The 15,011-nt window shown below is 39.4% G+C and overlaps 1 protein-coding gene across 1 annotated transcript in view; it reads left to right on the forward strand.

Moving 5' to 3' along the window:
- Window positions 1-108: 108 nt before the first annotated feature.
- The window catches only part of LOC129426540 (uncharacterized), a 20,273-nt gene continuing 5,370 nt past the window's right edge, over window positions 109-15,011 (forward strand). Inside the window, exons 1-13 of the mRNA XM_055182934.2 lie at window positions 109-283; window positions 1,346-1,452; window positions 5,003-5,136; window positions 5,344-5,504; window positions 6,208-6,366; window positions 6,451-6,898; window positions 7,043-7,141; window positions 9,739-9,832; window positions 9,983-10,191; window positions 10,600-10,842; window positions 12,897-12,995; window positions 13,084-13,277; window positions 13,365-13,539. Of these exons, the coding sequence (XP_055038909.2) occupies window positions 269-283; window positions 1,346-1,452; window positions 5,003-5,136; window positions 5,344-5,504; window positions 6,208-6,366; window positions 6,451-6,898; window positions 7,043-7,141; window positions 9,739-9,832; window positions 9,983-10,191; window positions 10,600-10,842; window positions 12,897-12,995; window positions 13,084-13,277; window positions 13,365-13,539 (2,137 nt within the window). The 5' untranslated portion in view covers window positions 109-268. The remainder of the gene's footprint in view (window positions 284-1,345; window positions 1,453-5,002; window positions 5,137-5,343; window positions 5,505-6,207; window positions 6,367-6,450; window positions 6,899-7,042; window positions 7,142-9,738; window positions 9,833-9,982; window positions 10,192-10,599; window positions 10,843-12,896; window positions 12,996-13,083; window positions 13,278-13,364; window positions 13,540-15,011) is intronic.

Below are 15,011 nucleotides of genomic sequence, written 5' to 3' on the forward strand. Positions count from 1 at the left end.
GCGGATATAGAAAAACAGCCCAGTGAGCCCACGGAGTTGGCAACCCTGATCGACAGGTTAACGCTACAGTGGGGGCGGTCTTTGTCCTTCAGGGGCGTGTTCAACTGTAAATTATCCAATCACCGTACACCGTACAGTCAGGAAGGAACATGTGACGTAAGAGGCCAGGCATCGTTCACCATTCTGTGTGCGGACAGTCAATAAACAGATTCAGTAAAGTGTCAACAAACCTAATAATTTAACATTTCGCAGCATATTCAGTAACATTATGGACTCCGCATCGGTAAGCAACCAATTATTATTATGCAGAATCGTTCTCGTGCTTTTTAAACGTTATTGTTTTGTAATATTACCATGTGCGACTTGGATAAAAACATGCTAAACTGTGACAAGAGCTTGAAGTCTTTTGTACCGCACGAGCATGCATAAGCTTCAGTTTGTTCTTTTAAAAGCTTTTAGTCGTAAGTTCATTGCTTTGGTAACTATTTAAGATTGCAAGGAAATACAACAGGCCTACGCAAAAGAAAAGCCTCTTTCAGACATGTAATCAAAACAATTGTTGTGATTTAGGTGCTTCATTGAATGCATTGCATGACTTGTCAAGTGTTTATACATTATTGACTGAAGAGATAATCAACATGTTTCCTTCTTGAATTGCTTGACGTGGTGTTTTGGGTACTTTCCGATTAGTCAGAGTTACTAGTGAATTATGACTCGGCCTACTTACCCCAAGCATGATTTTAGCATGAAGACCGCTTGTTTACATCCTGTCAAACATGGCTGCCATACATCAGCTGTTACTTTCTTCAACTTTTCATCTTGGTAATACGCAATAGCTTTTATTAATAGGAAACAAACATCATTATATACTTAATAAATCAGTTGTTGACTGACAATGACTTGAATGAAATATTATGTACATTATACAAGGCTCTGGCTTTAAATAATGTTATCAATGAAAGTTAATATATGTGACCTTGTATGTGAAAATTAGGAGCATTAAAGTTTGATTTCAATCTTTTAGATGGCCTTACTCAGTCAATATTAAAAAAATTATAGTTTCACTGAATGTTTTTTATATTATGTAATATGATTTTATGTAGCAAACAGTAAAACTTAGAAAAATTGTCTTTGTCTATTCTAGCATATATTCAGTATTTATAATATTTACATTTATGCATTGCTAGACACTTTTATCCAAATGCGACTTGACGTATGCGATCGAACCCATGACACTTTGTGTTGCCAACGTAATGCTCTACCAATTAGGATGTATGCAAATATTATGATACTGTTTCCAAAAAACATGGTAGTACTGTTTCATTGTACTTTTTTTATTTTGCAGACGATTGGGGAGTTCATGCGCACCCTCACTGAGATGGGCTTTCGTGAAGATCAGATACAGGCTGCAATGCAAGCAGGATTTTTCTCTGTTCTGGAAGCTGCTGAATGGTAAATACTTGCCGGGATGTCACATGCACCTTTTTGCTATGTATTTTTGTAGCCGACTTTTGACCTCTTGCCATTGTTTTTGTATTATTATTATTATTTTTTACTTTATGTTGTTAATACATAGTTTTTTTAGGACAGTGTTGTTATGTAAGTGACATATCAACCATTTGGTAGAGGCCGATATTTAAAAATGATGGGATTTGTTGAAAATAATACATCGAGTGTGTTAACTAGCGACATAAGGAGATAAGAAATGCAAACAAAACAGCTTTTTCTTGGTGTGGCGGTTAAAGGGATAGTTCGGACAAAAATGATATTAAACCCATGATTTACTCACCCCGAAGCCGTCCGAGATGCATATGTCCATCATTTTTCATTTTTCAATAACATTTTCAGTTATTTTAGAACATGTTTTAGATCTTTCAGTTAATCAAATGTGAAGTTATGGGGTCCACGTCTTTCAAGTCCAAAAAATGTGCATCCATCCTTCACAAAATAAGTCCAAACGGCTCCACGATGATAAACAAAGGCCTTCTGAGGGTAATCCACAAGTGTTGTTGTAGAAATATCCATATTTAAAACTTTATAAACGAAAATAACTCGCTTCCGGTATTGCCGCCATCTTAGCCGCGTCCGCTTTCAAGACGAGAGTTTTACGCAGCTTACAGAGGTTTCTTTGCTGCTGCTCTGTGTCCCCGCTCTCCGAATTTTTCATACGTCACTAAGACAAGTGCGTACGCTTATACTCTCTCCTGAATACAGAGGAGTCTAAGATGGCGGCACTACCGGAAGGTAGTTATTTTTATTTATAAAGTTTTAAATATGGATATTTCTACAACAACACTGCGCGGATTACCCTCAGAAGACCTTTATTTATCATCCTGGAGCCATTTGGATTTCTCTGGGGAAGGATGCACATTTTTTGGATTTGAAGGACGTGGACCCCGTAACTTTACTGTTTAGCAGCTGAAAGATATAAGACATTTTCTAAAATAACTGAAAATGTGTTTGTCTGAAAAATGATGGACATATGCATCTCGGACAGCTTCGCGGTGAGTAAATCATGGGTTTAATATCATTCTTGGCCGAACTATCTCTTTAAGCATATTTCTCATGCTATCTGGAAACCAACACAGTATATTAACCCAGGGGTTTTCAACCCTTTGCGACTTATGGACCACCAATGATTGTTTTAAGGAGCACCAATGGTCCGATTCATGGTTTTACATTTCCTTTGGTGTGTAAGTGTGTATTAGTACATGTTAACGATATGCAAAAGATACAAACCCCAAAGTAAACGATGACGCGAGTAAAGTAAATCTCTTTTCTTGGACTACAACAAACACATGGATTATAGGCAACAGTTTACTTCCTGGGATTGGTGATGTAGACAAAACCGACATTATCATAATCCCTCACAGCCTGTAAATTGACTCCTGTTAGCATTGCATTGTGAGCGAATTTTTCAAACATGGTAAGGAGCGTCACATTTCCGGCTGATGTCAGAGGTATTCAGACCAATCACAACGTACAGATTAGCTGGCCAATCAGGAACACAGAGCTTTTCAGGAAGAGAGTGAAATTTGGAGCTACAAAAATTTACAGTATGTGGAAAATAATGTTTTTTTTAACCATAAACCACTCAAACACATTGTATTATACCAAATACACAAAATAACGTTGTTGGTCAATGAAACGTTTAAAACATTCAGAGGACCACCTTTCCGAATATGATAGTATGAACACAGAATAACAGAAAACTGAAAATGTACAAAGGCGTCAAAAAACAAAGCATTATTACATGCACTATGAAGAAGCTAAAAGTCTAGGAATGCCATTTCCTCCAATGGTAAACCACAGCAAAAAATACCATCTTTTTAAATGATTTCTAAATTGTAAAAATTCCTTGTTGCACTAAGATTATTCAATTTAAAATTACAATTAATTTAAACTTTCTTGAATAGTGAGGAATTGGTATAAATAATAAAAATAAAGTTGAAATAACTTAAGCTAATTCAACTTTTTATTTATAGCAATTCCTCGCTAGTCAAAAAAGTTGAGATTAATTGTAAATGTAAGTTGATTAAACTTAAAAATGTAAGTGCAACAAGGAATTTTTTACAGTGTACTTGTACACAAGCAAAAAATGAAAGGCGCCAACATAAGCCAAATAACTGAAAGTACCCTGCACATCCAAAAATGAGGCTGAAAGGGAAAACCCTGAGTGTCAAAATTCAAAGCACAATGCACATAAAAAAAATGAAGCTAACCGTCTTTATAATGACGCACGGCTTTTGCTTTTTTCAGAAAATGATTTTACATACATACACATACATTTTACAGTAATGTACTGTAATGTTACTGCATCTGACTGAGCAAACGTTCTGTCTGAAGTTGTGACATGACTAGTTTTGGGATATTCAAACATAAATGGGCTTTTATATCATGCATCTTCTTGACTTAGCATTTTATTCATATAAATTCATAAGAACAGTCTGATGTAAAAATAACAAGATTTGTCAATTGAAAAATAAATAAAAATGAATTTGGCAGTAGACTACCACTGCCGGTCTTAAAGGGTTAGTTCACCCCAAAATGACAATTTTATCATAAATCACTTACCTTTCTAAATCACCAAGTCCTTCGATTATTTTCAGAACACATTTTTAGATATTTTTGATGAAAACAATTGAGGCTTGTGACTGTCCCATAGACATCAGTTTGTTTCAACCAGAAAAGAATGAAAGACATTGGCAAAAAGGTCCATGTTCCATCAGTCATTCAATAATAATATTATAAAGCGACGAGAACGCTTTTGTGTGCGAAAAAAACTAAAATAAAAATTTTGCACCGTAGTCTGCTCGTGAACACACACTGAATGGCTTGGAGGAGAACAAATTGTCTAATAAACTCTTTTTTTGCATACAAAAGTGTTCTTATAGCTTCATAATATTATTATTGAATGACTGATGGACCTTTTTGGTGATGTCTGGTGAAAAGAATTGTGAAACAAAATATTGGACAGTCTATTGGACAGACAGAAGCCTCTCGGTTTTCATTAAAAATATCTAAAAATGTGTTCTGAAGACAATCGGAGGACTTGGTGGTTTAGAACGACACAGGGGTGAGTGATTTATGATAAAATAGTCATTTTGTGGTGAACTAATCCTTTAACCAATTACAAATTCCAGATGACAATTCGTCTGTCTAGTTACGGTGTCCATACTGAAATGCTCCATTCTTTGACGTGATCACAGCTTGTTAGGAAAAACTTTTAGTTTGAAGCATCTTTTAATGTTGCTTTATTGCATCACGCTTTGTTAGGACACAGCATAGCGATAATTTAGACAAATTTTCTTAGCCTTTTTCCATAAAGAACTTTTACTGTTTTAAAGTAGCCATTAATTTTGTCAATGTCATAACTGCCATCATATGTAGACTAAGCACCTAGCTAGAATTCAGTAGCTTTGGGGCATTGGGCAGCATTGTGCTTTATGATCAGGCAAAACTTCATATCACCTTCTTACTGTTATCCACGTTTGCTCCAAAGGATTCTGCAGGGAGGAAGTCCACGGCACAAACTGGTCAAGCAGTCTTCAGGGCCTCAAGAGACGGCATTCTCTGCGTTTAACCCTCCTAAAGATGCACGGCACACAAACAGCAGCTCACACTCTAATGCAACGGGTACGTAACAAACAATACCAAAATTTTGTTGAGTCACTCCTTGTTTTTGGATAACATAAGTACTTTTCTTTCACAAGTGTGTTAACTTCCTGTTAGGAATGAAAATGTGATGACAGGCAACCTTGCATGTGACTATGACTTTCACATCATGTGTCCTTGGTATGCATTCTTAAGAGGAATTTCAGGAAATGCTTTTTGTGTTTTTAGGTCCTTCTTTGGTTTTGGGACCCCCGTCTTCGAACACTCCCGCAGCACAGGAACCACCGCCTCTGGAAACACGAATCAAACACGATAAAAATTATTTCCATGAGCAACAGAGGCAGCGAGTGGCGCAAGAGGCTTGTGCAGAGAAGAGACAGAAGAAACAGGTGAACTAGTCGTCATGCATTTCCTGTTCTTACTGTGAAGCTGACCCAAAAAAAAGGTTGCCCCTTCTTAAAACTGGTTTATACTTGACGTGTCAGCATGCAACGCAAATGACTTCATCGCGGAGTGTACAGTCGTGCACGCTTAGGGCGCAAGACCTGATTTTGCATGGTGCAGAGTTCCCACGGGTATGTAACTGTTGTTCCCTGAGAAGGGAACGAGACGCTGCGTCTCCCTTGCCATACTTCCTGCGTCCCTGTAACGCCGTCTTTGGCAATATTTCAGATAGCGATATACTTCCTGGTTCCCGCATCACCCTGTCTTTGTCGTTAAGCCTCACCATTGGTTGAATTTGATATACACATTCAGACGCACTTACCCCTGGAGGCGTCCCCAAAGTGTCACCGCAGTGACGCAGCGCGAGTTCCCTCGAAAGGGAACTGTAACAATGTATCTTAAAAGGTAACACGATGTAACCTTGCTCTAATTTGAAATGTGTCCCCACATTTAGTCCATGAATTTAAGGGTATTGGACCTGGAAAGTCCTTGAAAGGTCCTTGAATTTGAAGTTAACTAAGATGTGGGAACCCTGATGGTGGTGTGCAAGGCGTTTTATGTAACTTTGCATGCAGCAAACAAACAAGGCTTGATTGTTTTGTTTTTTTGCACCTCATACAGTTTTATCACTGTTTGTCGTTTCAACAGGAGCGTGAGTTGGTATTAAAGAGGATCGCAGAAGACAGGCGCAGCCAGCAGATGAAGGCCCAATCCCAACCCACACCCGAGACATCTTCATCCAGCGGACAGGGTCAGAGACTTGGTGGGTCTGTGGAGACAAGCAAAGACAACCATTGCATCCTCATGGTAAAATCATGAACGTTGTTTCCTGTGCTAACTTCTACCGATTTTATAAATTGTGATGTGATTTGTACGCGTCCTATGTTGTAGATTCGTCTTCCCTCTGGGGAATCAATGCGCGAACGTTTCCCTGCAGACACGCCCCTAAGCCAAGTCGTCGAGTACATCGCCGGTCGACATCCTTCACTGCCCGCCTTCTCTCTCCTACAAGGATTTCCTAGAAAGCGGTTCGGTGAAGCCGAACTTGCATGTTCTCTACGGTCTCTGGGACTCACCCCCAACGCTGCACTTTGCATACAGACCACGCCTCCCGAGACACCTCAGGAGCCGCCAAGTCCAGCTTCTCAATTGCCCGTTGTAGAACAGGCAGTGGTGGAGCCACAAGAAGAACCTATCGACCCACCCCAAGAGGAAGCACAGGATGAAGAGGAACTGGTAGTGCCACCACCGTTGCCTCATCAGCTATGGGAGGAGGCAGTGGGGTATGCTGGGATTCCCGGGGTCGGACCTCCATTTCCAGGACCTGCTCACTTTTGGGGTAAGGTTGTATTTTAATAAAGAGATTGAGAAATTATGACATATGCTTACTGTGCTATTGCAGAAACAACAAATTGCAAATTGAACTGTCAGTTTTGGAATGAGCATTATAGTTTTTACACAACGAAATGTGTTTTTTGTGAAGGACGAGGCCAGAAACTGGTACCAGGTGATGTCGCAGATGAAGAAGAACATTTGGACAACGAGGAGCAACCAGAAGATGAAGTTCTACCTCCTTATCTCGGTAAACGGCATTTTAATTTTATACCCAAGAAAACGTGCATGATTTAGGTGGTTGCCATGGTGGTGCTGGACAAAAAAAAGGCCACCCCATAGTCTCATCTCTGTATCTGGCTTGTATTGAAACGACTTATTTACATGACAATAAGCTTGATTACGGTCAATCTGGCTACCTGGATAAGGATACAACATGCACCTGAGGACACAATGTAAAGAAACTCCTGAAGAGATTTAAACGGGGGTTGATTTCTGTCTGGATCGAGATAAAACGTTGCAGCTTTGGGACCAAACTCAAAACGAAAGTGGGATTGAATGATAATGAACTGACAGTCTGCCAGCATTTTCTCAAGGGCTCGGTCTCAGTCTTTCATCTAAGCACAATAAATCTTTCAAAACATCTAAAGAACTGCAGGTTTGTTTGCTTTGAAGGTCACTGCATAGTCATCATCCAAACACAAACCTGGCAAAAAATAGGAAGGACAAACCATAAGTCTCGAAAAAAAGGGAACCCTTTAATAATTTCCTTTGGTCATTGTTTGACTCACAGAAAACTATCATGTGAGATACAGTACCATGCAAAAGTCTTAGGCCACCACCATGCCACCATAAGATGTGCTGTATATGCAGTGGTACAATCTAGTGATCATATACAATGATATAAATCTGAAATTTTCAACCAACTGGGTTGTTTTGGTCAGATATAAACATTTTCTAGGTTAATGCTGAAGTAAAGTCAATTTTTCATGTGTACGCGAGGGTGTGACGCAATTTTCGTCATCAGAAGCATGCAAGCATCTTGTACGACTTTATCGCCAGATTTTTTAAACAATGCGTACATTGTACATGTACATAGGTCGCATATGCACGTACAAGAGTATGTAGTATGTAGTCAACAAGCAGTATTGCAATTTGTCATAATGCGCATGCGGCAAACGTCAGCGCATGTATATTATTTAAATTTACTATGCAAGTAATGTGCGTTCGACTGTTTGCGTAAACTCGCGTATGCGTAAAAAATAGACACTAGGCTTTAGTTTACCCTAACACACAGGTTTCTCCCATTTTCACCATACACTGGGTTAAAAATAACCTAGCATTTTTTAGAGGTGCAATTACCTAGGACAGTGGGTTTCATTCACTAATAATTGCGTACGTTTTTCGAATTTATCCGCACACTTACCCTCAAGAAAACTTTACGCCTAACATGAATTTGTTATACTTGTTTTTACGTGTTCTGCATGAGCGGCTGCGTGCACAAGGTTGGTAATTTTCATAAAACACACCCATACAAGCTCCATATAAGGGCTTTCCGCAGCGCTGGTCCACAGGAAATTTTAGAGCAGTTTGTCATAGAAGCAAAGAGTTAGAAAATAAATCCCTGATCAATTTATTATCGGTAAAGTTTAGTTTTGCATTTTTTATTTGGGAGGTTTTGCTGTCGCTGAAGGAAGCCGGTGCTGTGTATTGGATGCGTTAACAAATATGACATTTAATTAATCCTACAGAGACGCGCATCTGTATCTAAAATAAAACAGACAGAAGATCAAGTGATTGACGTTTGGACTTCTCGTTACATTTACATGAAGTTTACATTAGGCTATAAGCCGACGCTTTTCATATAAAGATTTAAAAAGTGAGGAAGGAAAGCATGACGATTTGTCATTACGTGCATCTTCTTTATATGTGTAGAAAAAATAAGTAGGCTATAATAATGTATAATATAATGTATATAATAATAATAATATAGATCATGTATAATAATATATAATACAGAAAATATTATAATATCAAATATAATCATGTAAATTTTATATATCAACATTATTATTATAATAAACATTACAATAATAGGCTAGTATTTGATTATAGCGTACGTGATTATTGCGTGCGAGTGGTTTTAGGTTTTCTTGAATTTTTGTGTACATTTAGAAGACATTTTGATACGAAAGTTTTTGTTGTATCACGATTTGGTCATGAAAACATCCTTACGCACATCTCACGCACACATTGTTGCTAACGCATGCTTAATGAATGAGACCAGTGTTTCCCAAACTGGGGTTCACAAACCCCTGGTGGTTCACGGGGGTATTGCAGGGGGTTCGTGAGTTGATGAAAAAAATGCACTTATTAAGATTAAATCACAAAAATGTAAATAAATAAATTTAAAATAATCTAAATAACTACTTGCTAAAAAAGTATATTCTATTTGTTTATTTTGCATGCATGTGACCTTACAATATATCAGAAAACTCATGCAAAATGGACAGATGTTTTTTTTTGTGTGAATAAAAGAAAATTACCACATGAAGGTACAATAACAGGTAATAATCACAAAAACTATGTAAATACGAATAATAAAAACTTTAAAACAAATGAAAAATACATGTTTTTGAAGTTAAACATGCAAATGGGCTAATAAATATTTACTTAAAATATCAAGGGTTACAAAATTTTTGAGGGTCATTGGTTAGATTCATAGTTCCCTGAATGCAATGTTCATCGCTTTGGTAGTGTCTGCCAAACGAATAAATGTAAATCGGACACGTCATGAAAATTTGAATCCATATCATTCAATATAATAAAGTTTTTTTGGTCTGCCAGAACTGCCGCCGTTGCCCTTGTTAATGGACAACAGGGCCAGAGGAGGGCCAGAAGAGCCCAGGCATCACTGGCCTGAACAGGGTAATAGACTCAGGTGAGATAAAAGATGGGTGTTACATTAATCGGTATTTCATTATATTGTAAAGTAGTATCATTTTAATTGTTAAAAGTCAGTATATGAAAAGAATTAATTTAATGTTTTATCCATCCACACGTGCGTTTATATGACTGTGATTTGTTGAAGGGAGGCAGAACCTGACGTCCCGGCAGACCGTGAGGAAGAGCGTGCATTGCGCGGGGCGGCCGCAGTGGAGCGTTTACAGAGAGCCGCCCATTACGAAGACCAGCAGTCACCGCATGGACAGCCCTCGCCCCCCAAAAAATCCTTCAAGACCCCTCGCGTCTCTTCTCTCTGCTCCATGGCGACCAGAGCAACCGTGGGTCTCATGACAGGTCAGAAAGAGACCATGTGCTGTCACATGACTGCTTACCTTAAAACCAAGATATGAAAATGCATTTACTCACCCTCATTTTGTTCAAAGTACTTGCTGGTCTTTATTTTATCCCTGGAACACACAAAAGCATGCAATTACAATAAACAAGAGCTATCAAGGCTTTTCAAGGATGGAAAATCTGAGTACATTAAAAAAAAAAATTTTACTCTTAGTTACTTTACCCCAGTTTGCAATGGTAAGCTTATAATAATGATTTATAAATTGAACTGTCAGGTACGATTTTGTGAGTAATGTCATTTTTACTTCATTGGTCTTTGAATTTCAAACAGAGATTGTAAAAGTTACAGAGTAAATTATTATTATTTAACACATTTTTAAAAGCAATAATCATCACCTTCTCTCTCAGCTCCCAGCATGCAGTACAGCAGTAGCCTGGCGTGTCTGACACCAGAACTAGCCGAACTCTTGTTGAATCACATGGCATGCGAGCGTCTCCTCCGTCCACGCACACTCGAGCTGTTCTTTGGCTGCCCGATGCAGAAGTTTGTCCTAAATTGCTATCCGTATACCACTAATGAGTTGTTACGACAACTGAGGGCCTTTTCCTGTCTGAAACATCTCAGCTTAGTCAACTCTCCTCTCATTACAGGTATGTCTGTTTGTTTTTGTTTTTGTTCCTGTTGCTCAGTTGGTAGAGCATTGCATTAGCACCGCAAAGGTCATGGGTATTATTCCAGGGAACACACATACTGATAAAATGTATAGCTTGGATGCACTGTAAGTCGCTTTGGATAAACGTGTTTGTAATGTAAACATCTTGTGCGTTTGTGATTATGGAGAAATGTCACATTGTAAGTCAAAGCAAAGACGAAATATCGCCCAAATTAAAAAATCTAAACTTTGGCGGATATTCGCGCCGCGTTAAACTATCAGGAGCTTGCACTAGTAGTAATGTGATTACAACGTAGCGAGCGGAGGCAGAAATATTAAACAACAATGGAGGACAAAATCATCTTCGCTGTATGTGGACACCCGGAGGTGTACGACACATCTTCGTACTTTTATAGAAACAGGAATAAAAGGATTTTGCTTGGAGAAAAGTGAGTGAGGATGTTGGACAAAAATGCTTGAGACTACAAGCTAGCTAAAGGCGACAAATTTAGCGAATTTCATGCGCAAATTTCACACACGAATGACGCGAGTTAACTTATGCTACGTACACACCAAATGCTGGGCATCGCTTTCCTCGCTCTACATTACTCGCGTGATTTAACTTCCTGTCAAGCAAATTTTACCTTGACTTGAATATTTTCAATCTGCACATAAGACACATATGAGGCGAATAGCGCGTGTTTCCGCGCCAATCGCACCACCCCGCACGAGTTTGCGATTATTCACGCCTTTTCCCATTAAAGGCGTAGTGCACAATTTTTGAAAGCCAATGTTGATATTTGAAATCACCTAAACATACACGCCCCTACCCCAATAGAATCTGGACCTTCTTTTGATTGACCCGCCGCACACATACGCAACCCCGACAAGGATGTCGGTTAGTAGACACGCCCCTTACTGCTGGTTGGCTACAACTGTGTTTTGTTAGTCGGCCCGACTCTCTTTTCCAAAGCGTTTTTCAAACATTGTGCACTCCGCCTTTAACTTTGTATGTTATCTACTCGCGCAAATCGTTGAATTCGCATTTGGTGTGTATAATGAAGGATCTTTTATAGGGCCATCACACCACATGCGAATAAAGCGTTAAGCGCAAGTCATATACATGGTAAGTCAAAGCAAAGACGAAATATACTATATATCCTGTGGTGCGAATGACGTGATTCGTGTCAATAACGCGTCACGAATTAAGCATTTTGGGCATTTGACACACGTAACGTGATTCGCATGAATCGCAAAATTCAAAAATCAAAACTTTGGCAGATATTCGCGCCGGGTAAACCCATAAGGAGCTTACGCTAGTAGTAATGTGATTACAACGTAGCGAGCGGAGGCAGAAATACGAAACAACAATGGAGGACAAAATCATTGTCGTTGTATGGGGACACCCAGAGGTGTACGACACATCTTCGTACTTTTATAGAAACAGGAATAAAAGGATCTTGCTTGGAGAAAAGTGAGTGAGGAGGTTGGACAAAAATGCCCAAGACTACAAGCTAGCTTAAGCCGACAAATTTAGCGAATTTCACGCGTGAATGACGCAAATTTCACATGCGGATGACAAGTTAACTTATGCTACGTACACACCACATGTGGGGCATCACGTTCGCGTAGAAACAGGAATAAAAGGTTTTCTTGCTTGGAGAAAGGGAGTGAGGAGGTTGGAGACTAAATACTAGCTAAATTTAGCGATTTCACACGCGAATGACTGAAATTTCATGTGCGAATTACACGAATTTCACATGCAAATGATGCAAATTTCACACGTGAATTTCACGCGAGTTAACTTAAAATGTTCAAGCGTTTGCTTTATTTGCGTCTGGTGTGAACACACAGTCTAGGGTGAAGTCTCATAATCTAATGATGAGATTTGAAGGTTGATCAAAGGTTGATTTTAATCATTGATTTCAAACTTAATCTTACTCAAGTCAATATTTAAGATATCAAGATTATATTTTCACAGACTGTTCATTACATTATAAAAGATTAAATTTTAGAGAAACAAACCTCATTATTTTCTCATCTGTTTTGCAGATGCTGGTCTTTCTGTACTGTCCAACCTCTCAAAACTCCAACATCTCAACCTGTCGTCCTGCAGCAAACTAACAGACAGCTGTCTTCAGCATATTGCGGGTAAGACATATACAGTACAGCGACCCGCACGGTATCCACAAGCAATTATCATGTGACAAATTCCCGATTCCTTTCCATCTCATCTCAGGGCTCCGCTGTCTGACGTACTTATCTCTGAATCAGACTAAAGTAAGCGATGCAGGAATGTTGATGTATCTACAGTCAGGTTCCTCTGTCCTTTGCCAGCTGAGTTTGAATCAGACAGCCATCACTAACAGCACGCTAACAGTTCTGCCCGCATGTGTACCGCAGCTACGGATGCTAAGCGTCAAACACACTAAGGTAATAAACATGCATCAAGACGTTTTGTACATCCATGTACTGATAAAAAATGTATACCTAAGTTAAAACTCTCTTTTCTGCATTCAGGTAAGTGATGTGTCTGCGCTGGCAGAGCTTAGAAACCTGCAGACGCTTCACCTTGACAGCACAGGTGTGCAGGAGAATTCTCTCCGGTGCCTAGCAACCCATCCCAGCCTATCAGCTCTCAGCCTGGCCGGCATACCTGCCGCTGATGGAAATCACACGCTGGAAATCATTTCAGGTAAAACCCTTGAAGAACCTAACTTAACTCATCTTGCAAGCTTTTGGAGGAACTGAACATGTAAACTGTTAGTTAGTTATTGATAGTTATTATCATAGTGTGAACGCCCCCTTTATTCTGGTTCATGCTTTAAAGGATAATTCCGGTATTTAACACTTTGAGTCTCATTTCTGGTTTGTTTTGGACGAACTACAGTGATGAACACTGAAATTTTGACAATGGGTCGTGTCTTGAATTTTTGACTCATTTAGAAGCGTCTCTTGACTGCTTCAGAATGGAAGTCAATGGCCATGCACAAACATGTCATTAAAACAACACTTGACATTCATTTTCAAAACTGTGCTACTCACCGAGTGGTTCGTGGTGTTTGTTGATGATTAAAAACAAGTAGTGTAGCGAAATACAGTTTCTGTCGTGTTTTATTTGTAAAATTCCATTGACTTCTCTTGGAAGACTCATTGCTCGCTGATATATCACTTTGCCGCTGGAAACGGAAAAGGGTCTGTTTACATGTGGTTGTAGTTTTTTCGCTCGGTTTCTCTCAGAAGAAATTTTTCCCATATTTGATGGCTCAGTGACCAGCCTTAGGTTTGAAGTTGAGCTCGATTGTGACTGTCGTCCTTGTACTGCAAAGTGGTTGTCGCCATGAAGTGGTCGGGAGTGTGCTAACGCTTCAGACTCAAATATAGAGCGGAAGTATATATGTGGTTGTGAGGTATCTGAAAAAATAGATCCACTATAGCAAATAATATGGATTGAAATCATACATTGCGCCGATATATTTGTTTTTAATCATCAACGAACACCACGAACCACTCGGTGAGTAACACAGTTTTGAAAATGAACGTTAAGTGTTGTTTTAATGACATGTTTGTGCATGGCCCTTGACTTCCATTCTGAAGCAGTCAAGAGACGCTTCGACATCTTGGGATTTTTAATGACCACAGAGAGTCAGGACCTCGGTTTAACGTCTCATCCGAAGGACGGTGCTTTTTTGACAGTATAGTGTCCCCGTCACTATACTGGGGTGTTAGGATCCACACAGACTACAGGGTGAGCACCCCCTGCTGGTCTCACTAACACCTCTACCTTTTCCCAGGTGGTCTCCCATCCAAGTACTGACCAGGCTCAGCCCTGCTTAGCTTCAGTGGGCAAGCTGTCTTGGGCTACAGGGTGATATGGCTGCTGGATAATTATGAAAATACCTGAAAAGGTTTGAAGAACAACAATATAAATGTATCCTTAAGCCATTTCCTGGAGCTGCGCGTGTATGGTTATTCGTCTGCGGCCCACATTGAGTTTTTGCATGAGAGCGCCCTCTGGCTTTTGGATGTAGCGGCATTTCACAGTATTTCATTGAGAAGCATAGCAAGCATCATCGGCCGATATATCGGTGCACCCCTAAAATAAATACTATATGCATTGTTTTGCATGGATTGATCAAAGAGATACGTCACAGGGTTGCCTGTTCG

Source organism: Misgurnus anguillicaudatus, unplaced genomic scaffold (genome assembly GCF_027580225.2).
Source record: "Misgurnus anguillicaudatus unplaced genomic scaffold, ASM2758022v2 HiC_scaffold_34, whole genome shotgun sequence".
In the NCBI taxonomy this organism is placed as follows: domain Eukaryota; kingdom Metazoa; phylum Chordata; class Actinopteri; order Cypriniformes; family Cobitidae; genus Misgurnus; species Misgurnus anguillicaudatus.